Genomic DNA, 22,706 nt, shown 5'->3' on the forward strand with positions numbered 1-22,706 from the left:
ATTCCTTCTGCCCTCTTTTCAGTGCCCTATGTGATAGAGTTGAATAGGATTTGAGTGAAATTAGAAACAGTAGTGAGGCAGCTTTAGCAATGGCTCTTAGGATCTGACTGTCTTTCAGTTCTCGCTCAACTTGCCTAAGTTCCTATATTTCTTTTAACATGTTATCATTTTTTTAAATTAATTTTATTTATTTATTTTTGGCTGCATTGCATCTTCGTTGCTGCACGTGGGCTTTCTCTAGTTGCAGCAGGAGGGGGCTACTCTTTGTTGTGGTGTGTGGGCTTCTCTTGTTGCAGAGCATGGCCTCTAGGTATGCGGGCTTCAGTAGTTGCAGCACATGGGCTCAGTAGTTGTGGCACACGGGCTGAGTTGCTCTACAACATGTGGGATCTTCCTGGACCAGGGCTCGAACCTGTGTCTCCTGCATTGGCAGGCAGATTCTTAACCACTGCGCCCCAGGGAAGTCCTTAACATGTTATCATTTAAAAAGCTACGGGCTTCCCTGGTGGCACAGTGGTTGAGAGTCTGCCTGCCGATGCAGGGGACACAGGTTCGTGCCCTGGTCCGGGAAGAGCCCACATGCCGCGGAGCGTCTGGGCCCGTGACATGGCCACTGAGGCTGTGCGTCCGGAGCCTGTGCTCCGCAACAGGAGAGGCCGCAGCAGTGAGAGGCCCACGTACCGCAAAAAAAAAAAAAAAAGCTCCGTAAGTAAGTTCACAGTGGGCGGTCATCACCTGAGGTGCTTCTTCACATTGCACATTCATGAATCCTACCTTCAGATTCGGATTCAGCAAAGGTGGGATGGATCTGGAAACTTGTATTTTTTCAAGTGTCTCATTTGACTGCTTGGTGATCCCCTCCAGTTGGGCCAACTGTGTTTAATGTATATATGAAGCTTTGAGTGTTTTGACTTTTTTTTTTTTTTTAGTGATTATTTTAAATGACTTCAGAAATAACTATTCTAAGAAATAGTCTGATTTAGACTATTTCTCTGGGTTTGTCTTCCTAGGCCTTTTTTTCAAATGCCTGAGGAAAAGTTTCTTGTAAATCCCTGAAACAAAGCATTGTAAGAACTAGTAGAAGTGAGGGAACAGTTTCTAGTTCCTGAAAAAGTAGTACAGTGACAGATCCTATATACTTTATTCAGTAGTGTATGCTTAGTGTGCACATAATAAGTAGATGTTCAGCAACTATTTGTTAAAGAACAGTAAGAATTTCTCTGAAAGGAAAATTAGGACTCGATTCTTTTCTGAGTCTGAATTGGTGTCCTTTCCCGTCTTCTTCACTGAATAATCAGCGAACCTTTAGCAAAGGGTCTGTTAGACAATGAGAGTTCGGCAGAATTATTAAGGAAACTCTTGTGAGTATGAAGGGCATCACAGTATGAAATCTGAAGATTGCTCAGGCTATTAAGTGGCCTGACCAAGTAGTGCAGGCAGACTTCCAATATCACCATTGTGAAACACAGATGTTAAATGGCTTTAGTTCTCTGACCTGGTTCTGGGGAGAGAGGAGCCTTTGTCCTATGTGTGTTCTTTTTCACTTAATGCAAGTTGTTTCTTCTGCATTGGAAGCCTTTGTAGCACAAGATTTTTCCTACAGTTATTAGTGAATTATATTTGCTTCATCAACTAAGCCAGTTCTGGCTTGGCAAGCTCTGATCTTTTATTGATGAAGGACAAGGCTCTAATAAAATCAGGAGCATCTCTCACACGTTTTTTTGGTTTTTTTTTGGTTTTTTTTGTTTTGGCAGTACGCGGGCCTCTCACTGTTGTGGCCTCTCCCGTTGCGGAGCACAGGCTCCGGACGCCCGGGCTCAGCAGCCATGGCTCACGGGCCCAGCCGCTCCGCGGCATGTGGGATCTTCCCGGACCGGGGCACAAACCCGCGTCCCCTGCATTGGCAGGCGGACTCTCAACCACTGCGCCACCAGGGAAGCCCTCACAAGTTTTTTTTTTTAATTTTTAAATTGAGGTATAGTTGATTTACAATATTATATTAGTTTCAGGTATACAACGTAGTGATTCAACATTTTTTAGATTATACTCCATTTATAGCTATTATAATGTATTGGCTATATTCCCTGTGCTGTACAATATATCCTTGTAGCCTATTAATTTTATACACAGTAGTTTGTAATCTCACAAGTTTGTTGGAGCTCCTGGATATGTGGCAGGATATGTTCTGAATGTGCCTAGGATAGGGAATCAAAGGAAATTTGGCTTTTCCCATGTAGAGTAAGGGTCCTAGATGTGGATCGATGATGATAATAGGCTAGGAGGAATAAGAGAAATAACCACATTATTGAGTAAGTGCTTATCCAAATGGTATTCTACTGTTCCCAGAATTTGGGGGAGAAGGGAGTAGTTTGTTTTTGTTTTTTTGGGCTGCGCTGGGTCTTCCTTGCAGCGCTTGGGCTTCTCTATGGGCTCCACAGTGCGTAGGCTCAGTAGTTGCGGTGCGTGGGCTTCTCTCTAGTTTGGCTCTCTAGTTGGGGTGCGCAGGCTCCAGAGCACACGGGCTCAGTAGTTGCAGCACAAGGGTTTAGTTGCCCTGTGGCATGTGGGATCTTAGTTCCCCGACCAGGGATTGAACCCGCGTCCCCTGCTTTGGAAGGCAGATTCTTAACTACTGGACCACCAGGGAAGTCCCGAGAAGGGAGTAGTTTTAATTGATTTTTGTTAAGTGATTTCGCCAATACCCTATTCCAGAAATACCCTAAGTATTATAAGCAAGTCTTTGGCAGAATTTCCTGCATGTATTATTTGTCCTTTTCCTCCCTTGGCCCTTTAAGATAGAGGTTCCTTTAATTATATTTTTCCATCCTAGCATAGCACATTTGAGAGCTACAGCCCATTTCTATCAATAATAGCCAGCTCACTAAAAGAGTTATTGCAAGGGGTGGCAGCATATGAGGTTTGAAAATCCTTTTAGTGATTGCGATACCCCCATCCTGTAGAGAATCCTGGCTGTCAGACATTGTGAGCCAGGCCCTTATCTTCGGAAGTAGCGCTCTCCATTTCTCCCCATGAAGGAGCTGACCTATTGAGTGAGGTGACTCCCTGATTCACCTGACAGGTGCTGTTCCAGTAGAATGACTTTACACGTGGCATGCAACCAGAAGCCAAAAGCCCCGCTGCCACACCTCCAGAACTGGGGGAGGAGCTGGGAGGTGAAAGTTCAGGGATGACTCAGAGATTTGTAATCTGCCTGTTGCATCTGTGAGTATAGCTTGGATGTACTATACAAAGCCATTTAGCAGCTTTCCTTGGCAGCCAGGAGTAGATGAAATGAGGTATGTAGCCTAGGGTATGACAGTCCTCTAACATCTCCTGTCTAGATTTGCTTGCTGGTGGGGATTATGGTTAGTTAAATTTGTTTCCTCTCCTTGAGACTCTTCTCTTGGTCAGGAGGCCCTTAGGAAATTGGGGCTTTATTTCCTGTTCTACAGCTAGAGGGAATTATCCATTCACCCCTTCCTCAGGCTTGACTGCCTCTTTCCTGGAATCCAACTCCACGAGAAAATTGTGACATGAGTTGGTAGGTAATAGGCCGACACATTTCTAAGAAACAGATATTTATTGATCTCAGCTATACAGAAGGCACTGTTCCAGATGCCTTCATGCAAATGATTTCATATAGTCTACTTGTCTACCCTGCAGTTGGCTTTGTTGTTACCAGTTTAGAGGTGTGAAAATTGAAACTAGAAGTTAGGTCATACAGCCATGGTAGCACAGCAGGATAGTGGCAGAACCTGGATTTAGGACTTGACCCTTGATAACACCATATCCCAGGCTCTTTATATTCTACCCTTCTGCTTCCTTGCTTAATGCTTTAAACCATGGATGTTTCTTAAACTTTATTGTTCATAGGAATCACTTAGTGAGTTTGTTAAACTGGAGATTTGGATTCAGTAGGTCTGAGGTGAGGCCCAAGATTCTGCATGTCTGACAAGCTCCAAGTAATGCTTGTATTGCAGGCTAGGCATTCATATTTTAAATAGCAAGGCTTTTGAGTACCTTTACATATATGTCCTTGTTGGAGCCTTAGAATCAGACTTTGAGCTAAGTAGCTTGAGTGTTATCCTAAATGTGGAGAGGAAAAGGGAAACAGTAGTTAGTTGTTTGCTTTGGATGTCTCAGTTATTTAGTAATGGAGCTGGGACTAGAACCCAAATTTCCTTTCCTAATTCCAAGGCATGTGCTTTGTGCTCTGTCTTCTACATCATTAGATAAAGTTGTCCTAACTTGAATTTTTCCTATTGTAGCCTTTTGGGTGGTCATATCAATGAATTGCTGCTTTTAAAATCCTTCATATTTCTTTAGTTTTTTCCCTAGGTTGCAGGGTGAGCTAAAATATGACTAAATTTGACATTGAAGAATGCTAGAAAGTGGCCATACTATTTAATTTTCTACATTTATTATATAATAAATACAGAGCACTTGCTGTGTGTCAGGCATGGTTTTAAGTAAATATTGACCTAATTAATTCTCATAGCAGGTACTCATAGCAGGTACTATTACTGTTCCCATTTTACAAATATTTTCTCAGGTCCTTTCTCTCCCCCTCTCCCCCTCTCCCCCTCTCCCCTTCTCTCCTTCTCTCCTTCTCTCCTTCTCTCCCTCTCTCCCTCTCTCCCTCTCTCCCTCTCTCCCTCTCTCCCTCTCTCCTTCTCCTTATCCTTCTCCTTCTGGGACCCATATAATGCGAATGTTGGTGCGTTTAATGTTGTCCCAGAGGTCTCTGAGACTGTCCTCATTTCTTTTCATTCTTTTTTCTTTATTCTGTTCTGCGGCAGTGATTTCCACCATTTTGTCTTCCAGCTTGCTTATCCGTTCTTCTGTCTCACTTATTCTGCTACTGATTCCTTCTAGTGCATTTTTTATTTCAGTTATTGTATTGTTTATTTGTTCTTTAGTTTTTCTAGGTCTTTGTTAAACATTTCTTGTATCTTCTTGATCTGTGCCTCTATTCTTTTTCCAAGATCTTGGATCATCTTTACTATCATTACTCTGAATTCTTTTTGGGTAGATTGTTCTCATTTTACAGATAAGGAAATTGAAGCACAGAAAGATTAAATGACTTGGCTAGGGTCACACAGCCAGAAATGTAGTAGGAACACAATATACTAGCTTTATTCTATAGCTACATAGCCACGCTCTCCACAAACTAGCATTGCTTTGCAAATTGGAGATCTGGCTAAGAAGTGTTGCTGATGGAGGTTAGGGACAGTTGAGATCAGCTCTCCTTAAATTACTTTTGAGGTGCCTCATTAAATGGCAAAGACACTCTACAAAGGAAATTAAGACTTTGCTGGTGGTGGAAGTGGGGTGATAGTTTAGTTGCAAGTTCCTCTTCCCCAACCATTCCTTTAAAGTAGCATTCATATAAAAAGATCTGAGAATTGACTATAACTAAGCAGCAGTCATGACCTATCTGACACCTTTAAATGATGTTTCATTCTTACAGCCTTGTTAGGTGACCTTCCACCCTTTTCTTTCTGATTTCTTTTTTTCTTTTTTTTTTTTTACCTTAAATGAAGTAAAAGGAGAAGGAAGCTCGTTGATTCTAGTAGTTCTCTCTCACAAGGGGAAAAAACTGTTTTTGTCTGGCTCTCATTCTGTCTGCTGAGCTTGGATAGATTTTTTTTCTTTTGCCTAAGATTTAACTTTAAACTATTCTTCTTATAATCCTTCCTCTTGCCAATGAAGCAGCCAGCCATTACAGAAACTTCAGCATGGTTTAGAAGTGGAAAAATGATCATTATGGAGAGATTTCAACTTCTTTTTTCTCTATGATGGTATGTTTCCCTATAGCCTCTTTAAAAACAAAACAGAACCACAACAACAAACTACCCACAATTAAAAGGTCTGTTGAGTGCTGATGTGGTCTCTGGGAGATAGGGCCTCTATTATAGGGAATCTGTGGGACCATGGAGCATGGAATAGCTTGAACATGGTTAGCACTGTAGAACAATAGTTTGAACTTATTCACAGGTTTTCCCTTGTTCACTTTTTGGTGACTAGTAAGAAAAAGCAAAGTTCTTTTTTTTTTTTAATTAATTTATTTGGCTGCCTTGGATCTTCGTTGCAGCACGCAGGATCTTCGTTGAGGCATGCGGGATCTTTAGTTGTGGCATGCAGACTCTTTTAGTTGCGGCATATGGGATCTAGTTCCCTGACCAGGGATTGAACCCAAGCCCCCTACATTGGGAGCGCGGAGTCTTAGCCACTGGACCACCAGGGAAGTCCCCAGGAACATTATTTCTTGAGTGCTGCGTCTGGCTCCCACGCGCCCTGTGTAAGATGAACAGGCTAAAGGGCTGTTTGTGCTGCGTGCTTTCTGCCCAAATGGTCCTCAGTGAGCTAGAGGAGATGGTTTAGGAAGTTAATGAAAGGAGTTGCAGGCAGCCCTGGTAAACAAGTTGAGGTGATCCCCCTTTGTTTTAGGGCCATATTCGCTTGTTTTCTGCTCTCTGAATTTAGGTTTGGATTGATTCTTTTTAAAATAACATTTTCTGAAGGGTCTCTTCCCTTTTCATTTCTCCCTCCTGCCCCAACAGAAAGAGGGGTACTAACTTCTAAAAAGCCTCAGGCCCTACTAACTCTCACCTTAGGCATGTAGTGTTTTGGAATTTATACAGTAACACTAGTTCAAATGATTTTCAGCATGACCAGACAGCAATGCAATACAGTCGGCTCTCTGTGGGTTCTGCATCTGTGGGTTCTGCATCCACAGGTTCTGCGTCTGTGGGTACAACCAACTGTAGATCAAAAATATTAAAAAAAAATATTCCAGAGAGGTTTCCCTGGTGGCGCAGTGGTTAAGAATCCACCTGCCAATGCAGGTGACACGGGTTTGAGCCCTGGTCCGGGAAGATCCCACATGCCATGGAGCAACTAAGCCCATGCACCACAGCTACTGAGCCTGCGCTCTAGAGCCCACGTGTCACAACTACTGAAGCCCACATTCCTAGAGCCCATGCTCCACAACAAGAGAAGCCACTGCAATGAGAAGCCCGCGCACTGCAACAAAGAGTAGCCCCTGCTCGCCACAACTAGGGAAAGCCTGCGTGCAGCAACAAAGACCCAATGAAGTCAAAACTAAATAAATTAAATAAATTAAAAATTCCAGAAAGTTCCAAAAAGTAAAACTTGAATTTGCCACGTGCGTGCTGACAACGATTTGCATAACATTTACTTTGTATTTACAACTATATAGCATTTATAGTGCATTAGGTATTGTAAGTAATTTAGAGGTGATTTTAAAGTATATGGAAGAGGGGCTTCCCTGGTGGCTCACTGGTTAAGAATCCGCCTGCCAATTCAGGGGACACGGGTTCAAGCCCTGGTCTGGGAAGATCCCACATGCTGCGGAGCAAAGAAGCCCGTGTGCCACAACTACTGAGCTTGCCCTCTAGAGCCCGTGAGCCACAGCTACTGAAGCCCGCGTGCCTAGAGCCCGTGCTCTACAACAAGAGAAGCCACTGCAATGAGAAGCCCATGCACCGCAACAACAAGTAGTCCCTGCTTGCTGCAAATAGAGAAAGCACGCACGCAGCAAGGAAGACCCAACACAGCCAAAAATTAAATAAATAAATAAATTTAAAAAAAAAAAGTATATGGAAGGGGACTTCCCTGGTGGTACAGTGGTTGAGAATCTGCCTGTCAATGCAGTGGACACGGGTTTGAGCCCTGGTCTGGGAAGATCCCACATGCTGCCCAGAGCAACTGGGCCCGTGAGCCACAATTACTGAGCCTGCGCGTCTGGAGCCTGTGCGCCGCAACAAGAGAGGCCGCGATAGTGAGAGGCCCACACACCGTGATGAAGAGTGGCCCCCGCTTGCCACAACTAGAGAAAGCCCTCGCACAGAAACGAAGACCCAACACAGCCATAAATTAATTAATTAATTTTAAAATAATAATAAAATAAATAAATTTTTTAAAAAAGAAAAAGTATATGGAAGGCGACTTCCCTGGTGGTGCAGTGGTTCAGAATCCGCCTGCCACAAGAATATACCATGGAGAAAAGACAGCCTCTTCAATAAGTGGTGCTGGGAAAACTGGATAGCTACATGTAAAAGAATGAAATTAGAACACTCCCTAACACCGTACACACACAAAAAAAACTCAAAATGGATTAAAGACCTAAATGTAAGGCCAGACACTATAAAACTCTTAGAGGAAAACAGGCAGAACACTCTGACATAAATCACAGCAAGATCCTTTTTGACCCACCTTCTAGAGAAATGGAAATAAAAACAAAAATAAACAAATGGGACCTGATGAAACTTAAAAGCTTTTGCGCAGCAAAGGAAACCATAAACAAGATGAAAAGACAAACCTCAGAATGGGAGAAAATATTTGCAAATGAAGCAACTGACCAAGGATTAATCTCCAAAATTTACAAGCAGCTCATGCAGTTCAATATCAAAACAACAGACAACCCAATCCAAAAATGGGCAGAAGACCTAAATAGTCATTTCTCCAAAGAAGATATACAGATTGCCAACAAACACACGAAAGGATGCTCAACATCACTAATCATTAGAGAAATGCAAATCAAAACTACAATGAGGTATCACCTCACACCAGTCAGAATGGTCATCATCAAAAAATCTACAAACAACAAATGGTGGAGAGGGTGTGGAAAAAAGGGAACCCTCTTGCACTGTTAGTGGGAATGTAAATTGATACAGCCACTATGGAGAACAGTATGGAGGTTCCTTAAAAAATTAAAAATGGAACTACCATATGACCCAGCAATCCCACTACTGGGCATATACCCTGAGAAAACCATAATTCAAAAAGAGTCATGTACTACAAGGTTCATTGCAGCTCCATTTACAATAGCCAGGACATGGGAGCAACCTAAGTGTCCATCGACAGATAAATGGATAAAGAAGATGAGGCATATGTATACAATGGAATATTACTCGGCCATAAAAAGAAACGAAATTGAGTTATTTGTAGTGAGGTGGATGGACCTAGAGTCTGTCATACAGAGTGGGGTAAGTCAGAAGGAGAAAAACAAATCCTGTATGCTAACACATATATATGGAATCTTAAAAAAAAAAAATGGTTCTGAAGAACCTAGGGGCAGGACAGGAATAAAGACGCAGATGTAGAGAATGGACTTGAGGACACGGGGAGGGGGAGGGGTAAGCTGGGACGAAGTGAGAGAGTGGCATGGACTTATATATACTGCCAAATGTAAAATAGCTAGTGGGAAGCAGCCACAGGGTGATCAGCTCAGTGCTTTGTGACCACCTAGAGGGGTGGGATAAGGAGGGTGGGAGGGAGATGCAAGAGGGAAGAGATATGGGGATATATGTATATGTATAGCTGACTCACTTTGTTATAAAGCAGAAACTAACATGCCATTGTAAAGCAATTATACTCCAATAAAGATGTTTAAAAAAAAAAAAAAGAATCCGCCTGCCAGTGTGGGGGACACAGGTTCAAGCCCTGCTCCGGAAGGATCCCACATGCTGCGGAGCAACTAAGCCCATGTGCCACAACTACTGAGCCTGCGCTCTAGAGCCCACGTGCCACAACTACTGAGCCTGCGTGCCACAACTACTGAAGACCATGCGCCTAGAGCCCTGCTGTGCAACAAGAGAAGCCATCACAATTAGAAACCTGCGCACCGCAACGAAGAGTAGCCCCCACTCACCCGCCACTAGAGAAAGCCCGTGCGCAGCAACGAAGTATATGGAAGGATGTGCTTATTAGGTTATATGCAAATACTACAACATTTTATATAAAGAACTTGAGCTTCCTCGGATTTTGGCTATCTGTTGGGGGTAGGGGGTCCTGGAACCAATCCCCCCTTGAATACTGAGGGATGACTGTAGTTACTAGAAAAGGTGTCTCTGACCTTTTGGTGAAAGGAGGAGAAATGTAGACTTTCTCCACAGTTTGTGTGTGTGTGTGTGTGTAATCTTTAGTTTGCATGGTGCTTCCACATCCATTGTAATTTAATCGTCACAAGGCAACCCTGTGAGATGTGTGGTAGGTATCAGCACCATTTTATAGATGAGGACACTGGGGCTTATTTTGACAATATCATTTTATCTTCAAAATAATCTTGTGGGGACTTCCCTGGTGGTCCAGTGCTTAAGACTCCATGCTCTAATGCAGGGGGCACAGGTTCGATCCCTGGTCCAGGAACTAAGATCCCACGTGCTGCGCACAGCCAAAAAATAAAAAAGAGAGAAAAAAATCTTGTGAAGAAAAGTCAACCTCCTTGCCTCAGTCCTTACAACTTGGTAGTAGTATAACTGGTTGTCTTTCTTTTTTTTTAAACACTACAAGTTAGGTATTATTTTTATTTTTGTTTATTTATTTGGCAGTGCTCGGTCTTCATTACCGTGTGCAGGCTTCTCTAGTTGCGGTACATGGGCTCAGTAGTTGTGGTGCGCAGGCTCTCTAGTTGTGGCCTGAGGTCTTAGTTGCCCTGCAGCATGTGGGATCTTAGTTCCCCAACCAGGGATCGAACCTGTGTCCCCTGCATTGGAAGGTGGATTCTGGACCACCAGGGAAGTCCCTGGTTGTCTTTTTCAAAGGCAGTGTTGAACTTTCTGTTGCAACTCAGCAATCTTCATAGAAAGTTGTTTTTCTTGGGGGGAGAAATCTATCTCTAAACATAGCCTAGCTACACTATTTATATTTACAATTGCCAAGATATGGAAGCCACCTAAGTGTCCATCAAGAGATGAATGGATAAAGAAGCAGTGTTGTATATATACAATAGAATACTACTCAACCATAAAAAAGAGTGAAATTTTGCCATTTGCAGCAATATGGATGGAGTTGGAGTATATTATGTGAGTGAAATAAGTCAGAGAAAGACAGATACTGATCACTTATATGTGGAATCTAAAAAAGAAAACTAGTGACTATAACAAAAAAGAAAAAGACACTGATATAGAGAATAAACTATAGTGGTACAGTGTGGGGAGGGGAAAGATGGGGTAGGGGGTTAAGAGATCTAAACTAAGTATAAAATAAACTATAAGGATATATTGTACAGCACAGGGAATATAGCCAGTATTGTATAATAACTATAAATGGAATATAACCTTTAAAAATTAATCAAAAAAAAAATTGTGAATCAGGGCACTTCCCTGGTGGTCAGTGGTAAAGAATCCACCTCCAATGCAGGGGACGTGGGTTCGATCCCTGGTCAGGGAACTAAGATCCCACATGCTGTGGGGCAACTATGCCCGCGTGCCACAACTACTGAGCTCCTGTGCCACAACTACTGAGCTCGCACGCCTCAACTAGAGCCCATGTGCCTCAAACTACAGAGCCCACGCGCCTCAAACTGCAGAGCCCACGCACCCTGGAGCCTATGTGCCACAACTAGAGAAGAGAAAACCCGCAGGCCACAGCTAGAGAGAAGCCCGCGCACCACAACGAAGAGCTCTCACGCTACAACGGAAGATCCTGGGTGCCGCCTCTAAGACCCAGTGCAGCCAAAAATAAATAATAAATCTTTTTTAAAAAAACTGTGAATCACTATGTTGTATACCTGAAACTTATATAATACAGTACGTCAACTATACCTCAATTTAAAAGAAAAAATTCCTTTGGTACAGGTGTGTAGGTGATAAACTCTCAGCTTTTGTTTACCTGAAATGTCTTTATTTCACCCCCTTTAAGATTTCTTCCTCACCTGGGTACACAACTCTAGCTTAGTAATTATTTTCTCTCAATATTTTAAAGATAATTTACCAGTTTTCTAGTTTCCATTGCAGTTGAGCAGTCTGTTGGTTGTTGCTTTGTAGATATTCTGTTTTCTCTGTGCTTTTTCCAGGAGCATATCAGGTAGTGTTGTAAAAGGCTGCTTCCACCTGTGGGCTCTCCTAGACTGGAGAGGTTGAAGTGTTGCCAAAAGGCTAGGTGCTGAAGAAACCTTACCAGCTGGGTTAAGTAATTGATCAGTTTTCTCATTTGCTTTTCTCAGAGCTACTGTCGACTAGAGTGGGATGGACTGGGTACTTTAACAACTGCCTCTCTGACATTTCTTCTGTGCCTAACAAACCCAGCCGTAGAACCCAGGTGATGCGAGAGTCTCTTCAGGGAATGCTAATGAAGCTGTTGCTTCCAGACTGGTAACTCTTTCCAGGTTGCTCGAGGCCTTTTATAGCTTTCTTATGTCAGACTGTCCTTAGAGGCTAAAATGAAGAGAGGTTGAGTCACTGTAACTCCTTTTTAATACATAGGAGGGAGGACAATTGCATAAGGTTTTGTGTTTTCTTTGCAGAATGCATCCTGTCTTGTTCTTGCTGCCCGGCATGCCAGTGCTTCTTCCACGGTAAGGTTTGGAAAAGAGGACTGAGAATCATTGAGGCAGCTTGACCCTGGGATGGGGAGGGGTGGTGGGCTACTACTCAGCCTCTCATCATTATCCTGAGTATCTCCTGGAGGTTTCCAGTTGTTATTGTTACAAGTATTATCACTACTACTACTTTAAGATAGCTGAAGCACTGTGGACATGATATGGACTGTGGGGTTTTGGCTGGGAAAATTAGCTCTGTGATGTACTTCAACAAAAGTACCATTCTCTTCAGTGACTATCTGTCCCATACAAGGAAATGTTGGAGCTTATGGTATTGGTTAGAAATTAGACTATTCTTAAGTTTATAATTTAATGGCAGTAAGTAATTCACATTATTGGGCAACCATCATCACTATTCATGGCCAAAACTTTTTCATCTTCCCGAATTGAAACTGTACCCATTAAACAACTCCCCATTCCCTTCTTGCTGTGCCTAATTTTACCCTCATCTGTATAGAGAAGTTGACCAGACTTCCCTGGCAGGTAGAGAAAGTCAAATTCTAAAAAGCAGTCTTAACATACCTACTTTGCAGAAATCTAATCAATATTTTGATCATCACTTAGCCTCTCTACTTCTCGTTTTAGAATTTGAAAGACATATTGGCTGATCTGATACCTAAGGAGCAGGCCAGAATTAAGACCTTCAAGCAGCAACATGGCAAGACGGTGGTGGGCCAAATTACTGTGGACATGGTAAGGGTTGTAGCGTTTTGCCTGCAAAAAGTAGCTCTGTAATATGCTTCAACAAAAGTACCATCCTCTTCACTGATTGTTCAAAGCAGTCTGTCCCACATAAGGAAATGTTGAAGCTTATGGCGTTTGTTAGAAATTAGCCTATTCTTTTCTATAAATTTAATAGTTGAGGCTAACCTAATTCATGTATGGGAGGGATAAATGAAGTTTTTATTCCTCTTCCCAACCCCTTAGCTTTTGGGCCCAAGGCTCTCTGTCTTTGAGTTGATGCTGTGCTGATCATCCAGTTAAACCACAGCTCTAGCAGGCCTTCTAGAACAGCTTTAGGATCGTTTCTTCTTCAGTCCTAAGAGTCTAAGCAGCTCAGATGATAATTTCACAACAGTGTTTAGCCATTGGTCTCCATCTCCTTTCCCTACAGTCAATCCCATTCTTTTTACTTCGGTTGGTGGGAATGAGGGGATAAAAGTGGGCAGGAGAAAAAACAATAAGAAAAGGGAGCAGAGGCAAAAATACTAACTAAAGGTAGTGATTTCTCAACTTAAAAAAATCATTTCCAGCGTTAGCAGTCTTCCTTTTAAAGTTCCATTCTATAGTAAGTTAACTCCTCAGAAATCTTCCCCCAAATGAAGTCTTGCAAGTCAGAGAATAAATTTCCTCTCCCAGGTCCCATGAAGCACTAACAAGCTCTAGCCTGAATTATTCAGACAACTGGTTACATCCTCTTCTTTTCTTTAGATGTATGGTGGCATGAGAGGCATGAAGGGATTGGTATATGAAACATCAGTTCTTGATCCTGATGAGGTAAGAGATCCTCATATCAATCACTAATAATCACTGATTTTACTGACCATTGTGCACACCATGGATTAGACCAGCAGTCCCCAACCTTTTTTTGCACCAGGGACCAGTTTTTTGGGAGACAGTTTTTCTGTGGATGGGTCAGGGGTGAAGGTTTCTGGATGATTCAAGGGCATTACATTTATTGTGCACTTTAATTCTATTATTATTACATTGTAATATATAATGAAATAATTATTCAACTCACCATAATGCTGACAGCAGGCGGAGCTCAGGCAGTAATGCCAGTGATGGGGAGTGGCTGTAAATACAGGTGAAGCTTCACTCACTCGCCTGCCGCTCACCCCCTGCTGTGCAGCCTGGTTCCTAACAGGCCATGGACCAGCACCAGGGTTCTGGGGACCTCTGGCTTAGACCACTAAGGGTGCGGAGAACAAAATAAAGCACCTACCTGTATATTTTGGAAGGTGAAAATAGGTATATATGGAATAACTGAAGAGCGAGTTTACCTTTCTAATATATCAACTAGTAAAACTAAAAGTACAAAGCAGGAGTAAGTTACCTAAAGATTTGCTCTTTAAAAGTTCTAACTTGGGCTTCCCTGATGGCGCAGTAGTTGAGAGTCCGCCTGCCGATGCAGGGGACACGGGTTCGTGCCCCGGTCCAGGGGGACCCCACATGCTGCGGAGCGGCTGGGCCTGTGAGCCATGGCCGCTGAGCCTGCGCGTCCAGAGCCTGTGCTTCGCAACGGGAGAGGCCACAACAGTGAGAGGCCCACGTACCGCAAAAAAAAAAAAAGGTTCTAACTTGTTGACAGGTCTGATGAAAGTGGGATCAGTCAATTATGTGACTTTGAAGCTAACAAACTTAAGAGTTGTAATCCTTACTCTTCTCCCTCAAGGGCATCCGTTTTCGAGGCTACAGTATCCCTGAATGTCAGAAAGTGCTGCCCAAGGCTAAGGGTGGGGAAGAACCCCTGCCAGAGGGATTATTTTGGCTGCTGGTAACTGGACAAATCCCAACAGAGGAACAGGTAAGCAGAAGGACACTAGCGCTTCTCATTCACCTCCTTCTTTGCCTTTTTCTAATCTCAGACACTGAATGCTGATCTGGTTATGGGTGGTAGTTTATAGAGGGGAAGGAATCAGAGTAGAGTTCTGCTGTATAAGTGGACTGTATTGAATTCTCTTGGATTTTCTTTACTTAGAGGCCACTGTCTTTTTATTTTATTTTTTTATTTTTAATTTTGGCTGCACAGCACAGCTTGCAAGATCTTATTTCCCCGGAATTGAACCTGGGCCCCCAGCAGTGAGAGTGCCGAGTCGTAACCACTAGACTGCCAGGGAATTCCCATTGTTTTTTAATTTCTCTTCTTTTTCTTTTTTCCTTGCCTAGTGTTTTGAACAATGTCTCCCTTTCACAGGTATCTTGGCTCTCAGAAGAGTGGGCAAAGAGGGCAGCTCTGCCTTCCCATGTGGTCACCATGCTGGACAACTTTCCCACTAATCTACACCCCATGTCTCAGCTCAGTGCAGCCATTACAGCTCTCAACAGTGAAAGCAACTTTGCCCGAGCATATGCAGAGGGTATCAACCGAACCAAGTACTGGGAGGTAGGAAACTTTGCTGTGATGATTGATGTTTGATGGAGATCCAAAGGACTTGAGTGTGAAGGAAGAAAAAGGAATGTAGAATCCTTTGGAAAATTACTACCCTGAGTTATGCCAGAAACTCATTTAAAAGAATTTTACTGTAGGCTTGCTTTTTATCCGTCTTTGGAATTACAAAGATAAATGAAGCATGCTTTCTATCACCAAGGTTATTGATTTAATTAGGGTGATATACACATAAAAAAGAAACTATGGGCTTCCCTGGTGGCACAGCGGTTGAGAATCCGCCTGCCAATGCAAGGGACATGGGTTCGAGCCCTGGTCCAGGAGGATCTCACATGCCACGGAGCAACTGGGCCTGTGTGCCACAACTACTGAGTTGCGCACCACAGCTGCTGAGCCTGCATGTCACAACTACCGAGGCCCATGTGCCTAGAGCCCGTGCTCCACAACGAGAGAGGCTGCCGCAGAGAAGCCCGCACACCACAATGAAGAGTAGCCCCCGCTCGCCGCAGCTAGAGAGAGCCCGCGCACAGCAGTGAAGACCCAGTGCAGCCAAAAATAAATATAAATAAAATAAATCAATTTATTTAAAAAAAAAAAGAAACTACAATTCAGTAATCTTGCTGGAATAGAGGTGTGTACACTGTGCTGTTGGAACATTGAAAAAGATGTGACTTAACTGCAGAGCCCCCGAGGAAGGTTTTGCAGAGTAGTCTCACTCTGGCCCCAAAGGGTCCCTTCTCCTTCTCTTCAAATAAGGAGAACCATTCATTCATTCATTCATTCATTTATTTCTGCGTTGGGTCTTTGTTGCTGTGCATGGGGTTTCTCTAGTTGCAGTGAGCAGGGGCTACTCTTTGTTGTGGTGCACAGGCTTCTCATTGTGGTGGCTTCTTGTTGCGGAGCATGGGCTCTAGGCGCTCGGGCTTCAGTACTTGTGGCACGCAGGCTCAGTAGTTGTGGCACGTGGGCTTAGTTGCTCCACAGCATGTGGGATCTTCCCAGACCAGGGCTCACACCCGTGTCCCCTGCATTGGCAGGTGGATTCTTAACCACTGCGCCACCAGGGAAGTCCCCAGATAAGGAGAACCCTGAGAATTTGGAAGAATGGCAGCTAAGGCAACTCTGGAGGCTAGGAGGACTAATGCCAGTCAGCCACAGTTTGGACTAACCCACTCAAGATACCTGTCAGGAGTGGAAGGGTGGTTAGTATCCTGGAAGTAGGATCCAAAAAGCAAATGAGCTTTATTCTCTGAAAATGAAATGTGATCTTAATAGTTCGAACTCTGTGGTTAGAGTATGAGAAGATTGTTGGGCCTTGTCCTAGCGCGTAGGACATAATTCCTTCCATCCTTTTTCCAATACCCCACATACTCACAAACACTGGGTAAAGTACAATTTATCTGGCTAAGTTTACAGAAGGACATCTCATTTTCTTTTGTTTCTTATTTAGAGACAGGTAGTATAGGAAGAGAAAAGTTCCTTTCTGCAAAGCAGATACACTAAAGGATTTTTAACCAGGAGAAGGTCCCCAAAGAGTTCACTATGAGGCAAGGCACAGAGTAGCATGGCCCACTGGTCTGATGAAATCTCCTTGGGGTTTTGGCAAATCCCACTTCATTGGATTGATCAATATTTATTCAGTGCCAACTGTGTATAGAGAATTGTGTTTGCTGTTGGGGGAAAGAGGGAAAGTTTGCAATTGATACTAGTCTGGTTGGCTTTGAGGAGGAAGGTATAGGAATGATGCAAACTAAACCTATTCACAAGCATTTATAAAGTCACACATCAGCAGGTTCAGAAGGTTGTATAAACTGAATATGTTGCTTTTCATTTTCTTTTTAAAATACTGTTCAAGTAATTGTTATCTGTGTGGGTCACCATAACAGAAAAGGTTAAATCAAGGCCAACAGTTCTTCTATTTTAAAACTTGTCTTTTAGAAATTGACCACTGAGAAGTGCCTGTTACTTCTTACAGTGCTGTTGTGTTGCCTGTTGTAGAGTTCTTCATACTTTGCAATAAATACCTATAAGATATTTCCCAGGTATCCAAACATGCTGCATTGCTTCACACTGTCCTTTATTGAGTCAGGAAAATGAATCTTGTTCTTCTCTGCTTGCTATTGCCTCCATTTCAGTGTACAGCCATTGATTGGTTGTCCTGCCACCTCTTTGTGAGATATCATCTGAGGGTGGCTGTCTTGAGGTGAACATTGTATTTCAGGACTTTGCCAACCTGGAGAGTGTTTCTAAGCAATACTGATATATCTCTCAGCCTCAGGATGTGCATCTAATAAGTTCACACTGAACAAAAATTAGCACCATGAACTGCTTTAGTGGAGCTTGGTGCTCTTTTGCGGCCATATCCTATCTCTCTCAAAGATCAGACATGCTATTTGAGTTTAGTTCTCTGTCTTGGTTAATTTAACCATGCTACTTTAGTAGAATTACATGACAGCATTCAGCTGGTTATTTCTGTTTAAAAATTTATGTTAAGGAGTATATGTGATCTAATTCTCTACTAGAATCATCAGCTCATGCTGTTTTTCACATACACCTCAAGAGGATGATCTTTCTACAACTTTCCTTCCATAACAGTTTACATGACTTTAGATAAATAGTGTAATCTATTGAGGTGAAAAAGTTACATCTATTACTAATTTACTAATTGACTTAACTTCACTCGTGACTAGGAGATTACTCTGATGCACCAGCTGTTTAATTATGAAGTAGCCTTAAGATATTGTTGAATTGGGTAAAATCTGCAAAGTAGCTGACAGATGAGGTTTTTCTAGTAAGGCATATGAACAGTATATGTAGGTTTTGAAGCTGTTTAGTCTATAATAAAATCATCATCCCAACACCTAACAACTCTTGAAAGCATGCCAAATATTAGCTTAAATGTTTTATATTCATTATCTGATTTAATCATCGGAACAGCCCCATGAGGTAGATGTCACTGATGTCATTTTACTGAATGGGAAAGCTGAAGATTAGAGAAAATAAGTAGCTTGCCTAGGGTCATGCAGCTAGTAACTGGTAGACAGCAGATTGAGACTTGAGTTTGCTTCACTCTAGGGTCTCTTCACCATTAATACTGGATCTCCTCTTTTTCTGTGTCTTCTTTATAATGACTGATAGCTAACACAACATTGTAAGTCAACTATACTCCAATAAAGATTTTTTTTTAAATGACTGATAGCTAAATATTTGGTCAGAATTTCTCTAGCACTGGAGATGCTGGCTCACAATGATGATTATGGTCAGTTTTGTTACCTTTATTCCAGGCAGTTGTGATGGTGGCGTGATTTGTCTTTTTTTCTGAGGGTTTAAAGATGAAGAATGAGTTAGTACCAGTAGCTAAATAGCACCTCAGTCTTAGTTTATTAAAGAAGAAATAAGGGGGCTTCCCTGGTGGCGCAGTGGTTGAGAGTCCGCCTGCCGATGCAGGGGACACGGGTTCATGCCCTGATCCGGGAAGATCCCACGTGCCGCGGAGCGGCTGGGCCCGTGAGCCGTGGCCACTGAGCCTGTGCGTCCGGAGCCTGTGCTCCGCAACGGGAGAGGCCACAACAGTGAGAGGCCCACGTACCACAAAAAAAAAAAAAAAGAAGAAGAAGAAGAAATAAGGAGGCGTTCTCTGTCAGTGTGTTTGTTTCTTTATTTAACCACTTGACTGTACAGCTTTACCACTACAAAAAGCAGGGTAAAGATTCCACACTGTCATACCTGGTCTGATACTTGCTGCTTTATAAACTTCATCCTCAGTGGTAGAAGTTGAAACAGTCCTCTTTTTGTAGTTTCTTTATGTTGTGGTCATTCATACTTTACAAATGATTTTAAAAGTTAGTACATACTCCACAGATAACAGTTTGCCTAGCCCAGGATCTTGTTCTTGGCATTCTGCTAATGAATCCAGGTCCCTTAGAACTGCATATCCTTGATGCAGGCTTCTGGAAATAACCTACTTCCTTGGGGGATGTGAATCTGCAAGAAGGTATGGTTAATAGTATGATTATCATGTAAATAATCTCCTGAGAACTTGCAAGTGTTAGCTAAGTACTTCTTGCTTCAAGTAGCTTTTTAATTTTGGCAGTATTCTCATTGAATCTTGGTGGCATTGACAAAATTCACTGAGTGCTTGAGTAATAGATGACTTCACAGAGATTATCTCATTTAGGCTAGTTATTATAGATTTTGTTCTTTGTTCCAACAAAACTACCAAAACCTGATGACTTCTTACAGGAACATTTAGCCAGTTAGCTTGATAGGACAGCACAATGTAATGTCATTCAGCAAGTATTTTCTCCACGCTTTCAATGTACTGTGACTGAAAGTAGAAATTTTTATTGTTTCGTTTTGTGTTTTGTTTTTTGGCCGCATCTCATGGCTTGCAGGATCTTTCCCAACCAGGAATTGAACCCAGGCCCTGGCAGTGAAAGCACCGAGTCCTAACCACTGGACCGCCAGGGAATTCCTGAATTTTTTTGTTATTAAAAGAGAAAACTTGGGGGCTTCCCTGGTGGCGCAGTGGTTGAGAGTCCACCTGCCGATGCAGGGGACACAGGTTCGTGCTCTGGTCCGGGAAGATCACACATGCCGCGGAGCGGCTAGGCCCGTGAGCCATGGCCGCTGAGCCTGTGCATCCGGAACTTGTGCTCCACAGCGGGAGAGGCCACAACAGTGAGAGGCCCAGGTACCGCAAAAAAAAAGAAGAAAAAGAAAAAACTTGGGAATTCCATGGCGGTCCACTGGTTAGCACTCCATGCTTCCCTTCCACTGCAGGGGGCACGAGTTCGATCCCTGGTCTGGGAACTAAGATCGCACAAGCCTCACAGCGTGGCCAAGAAAACCCAAAAACTACTCAAACCCTGTCGCCCTCTCTAAAAGAAAATCCCTATGAGAAGATAAAATTGAGACGTAAAAGTTGAGCACGCTATTAACATCACAAAAAGACAACCAGATATTATATGTTTTTCTTAATAAATGAACACAGCACTATTCATCAAAAAGTCTTGCTGGGCTTCCCTGGTTGGCGCAGTGGTTGAGAGTCCGCCTGCCGATGCAGGGGACACGGGTTCGTGCCCCAGTCCGGGAAGATCCCACATGCCGCGGAGCGGCTAGGCCCGTGAGCCATGGCCGCTGAGCCTGCGCGTCCAGAGTCTGTGCTCCGCAGCGGGAGAGGCCACAACAGTGAGAGGCCCGCGTACCGCAAAAAAAAAAAAAAAAAGTCTTGCTAAAGAAATTGAACATGAATCTGCTCAAACCTCTAGCTCTATCAGTCTGTCGGAAATACAGTGGATAGAGGGACATGTTAAATGACATCACAGGTATATAACTAGCAAAATCTAAACTGTGGGAAATTCTACAGGACAAATGATCTGATTTTCCACAAATAAACTGCAGAGTAAAAAAAGGACAGCATAAGAGGGAACTTAAATTAATTAAAAAGACTTCAGAGACATGTCATACAATTGCAATGTGGGCTATTTTCAGTGAAACAGACAAATGAGGGGGAGCTTTATAATAAATGAATGAGGTGGGGGGGACTTGAATACTGAGTAGATAGTTAATGATATTGAAGAATTGTTAAATTCTTTTCAGTAGGATAATGGTTTTGTGATTTCGATTATGAAGGACCTTTATCTTTTAGAGATACATGCTTAAATACTTACATGTTATATATGATATCTGGGGTTCACTCAAAATAATTTGGGAGATGAGAGGGGAAAGTAAGGGTATGGATGAAACAAGCATGGCCATGAGTTAATAATTATTTAAGCTAGATGATGGTTATTAGCCGAGTGGGTAACCTTGTGCCCCAGTTTTTACAAATGAAGGCTATGTTACCTTACAGGACTATTGTAAGAAAAGAAAAAAATGAAAATAATATATCTAGCACAGTACCTGTTATATAGTAAGTGCTTAAAAAATGGAAGCCTTTGTTCATAACTAACAATTGAATGCCACTGTTTGACCCTTGGCATATATGGTGAATTTTCCTTGAAAGATGGAACATAGAATTATTAAAAACCTAGTGTCGTAGCACATTCTTTGAATGCAATGTCATGTAGTGGAAAAGATCATGGTTAAACATATAAGGGTTCAAAATCTGACTTTGGCATTTAACTGAATGCTCTGAGCCTCAGTTCTCCTTTTAAAATGGAGGTCATTATATACTTTGTAGAATGGGAAAAAATTGGGAATAATGTTTTAATATACATGAGATAGTTTGTATAAATCCCTTAATGCGGTGCCTGGGTCATAACAGTTATTCAGTTAAATGGCCATTGTTGTTATACTCCATTTATAATCACCCAGCATAGAATCATCAATCCAAATAGCCCAGTCCATAGAGAACAAACACCATCCCTGCCTAATTCTTCCTTGTTGATAATTCCTCTTCTTTTTTTCTCCATTTTCCTCTTCTCCCCATCAGTTGATTTATGAAGACTGTATGGATCTGATTGCAAAGCTACCTTGTGTTGCAGCAAAGATCTACCGGAATCTCTATCGAGAGGGCAGCAGTATTGGGGCCATTGATTCTAAGCTGGACTGGTCCCACAATTTCACCAACATGTTAGGCTATACTGACGCTCAGTTCACGGAGCTCATGCGCTTGTACCTCACCATCCACAGGTGAGGGAGACCCAGCAACCATAGCCACCAGGTGCCTGGATTGGTGGTGAATATTAAGGAAAACTCCTTGGGACTTCCCTGGCAGTAGTAGCTAAGTAGTTAAGACTCTGCGCTTCCACTGCAGGGGGGCGTTGGTTCCATCCCTGGTCGGGGAATTAAGATCCTGTATGTCATGCAGCATGCCAAAAAAACCCAAACTCCTTAACAGGTGGTAGGCAGCAAGGAGATGGAAACACAGCGTATCGGATGGTACAAGGCAAGATCGGGGTCTGGTAAAGAAGGTCAGGAGGTCTAGAAAAATTACCATAACCACGCTAAGGGTAAGATAGTGCTTCTGGCTAGGAAAAGGTACTAGCTGCTCACATTAGACAGGTCCTTTGGCTTTCCAGGAGCTCCCTCTTCTGGCCATTGCTGTTAAAGCTGCAGTGAGAGTCAGGGAGCTTGGCACGCAGGCCAGGCATCATCAAGCAGTAACCTCTCCAGCCCTGTGGATTAGTGAACAAAGGCTGATGATAAGATTGGGACATCTCTTACAAGAGCTTATGTATAAGTGACTAGCTATAGGCTGGTGTGAATCCATAGCTAGGCTAGTATGTGACAATAAGAGAACAGCAA

At 42.8% G+C, this 22,706-nt stretch overlaps 1 protein-coding gene across 2 annotated transcripts in view; it reads left to right on the forward strand.

The window, feature by feature from the left end:
* CS (citrate synthase) overlaps positions 1-22,706 on the forward strand; it is a 28,893-nt gene that overhangs the window by 3,442 nt on the left and 2,745 nt on the right. For both annotated transcript variants that reach the window (XM_019918319.3, XM_073788515.1), the window contains exons 2-7: positions 12,272-12,322; positions 12,932-13,039; positions 13,778-13,843; positions 14,742-14,873; positions 15,264-15,452; positions 21,892-22,091. In XM_019918319.3, the coding sequence (XP_019773878.2) occupies positions 12,272-12,322; positions 12,932-13,039; positions 13,778-13,843; positions 14,742-14,873; positions 15,264-15,452; positions 21,892-22,091 (746 nt within the window). The remainder of the gene's footprint in view (positions 1-12,271; positions 12,323-12,931; positions 13,040-13,777; positions 13,844-14,741; positions 14,874-15,263; positions 15,453-21,891; positions 22,092-22,706) is intronic.

This window comes from Tursiops truncatus, chromosome 11 (assembly GCF_011762595.2).
Source record: "Tursiops truncatus isolate mTurTru1 chromosome 11, mTurTru1.mat.Y, whole genome shotgun sequence".
Classification (NCBI taxonomy): Eukaryota; Metazoa; Chordata; class Mammalia; order Artiodactyla; family Delphinidae; genus Tursiops; species Tursiops truncatus.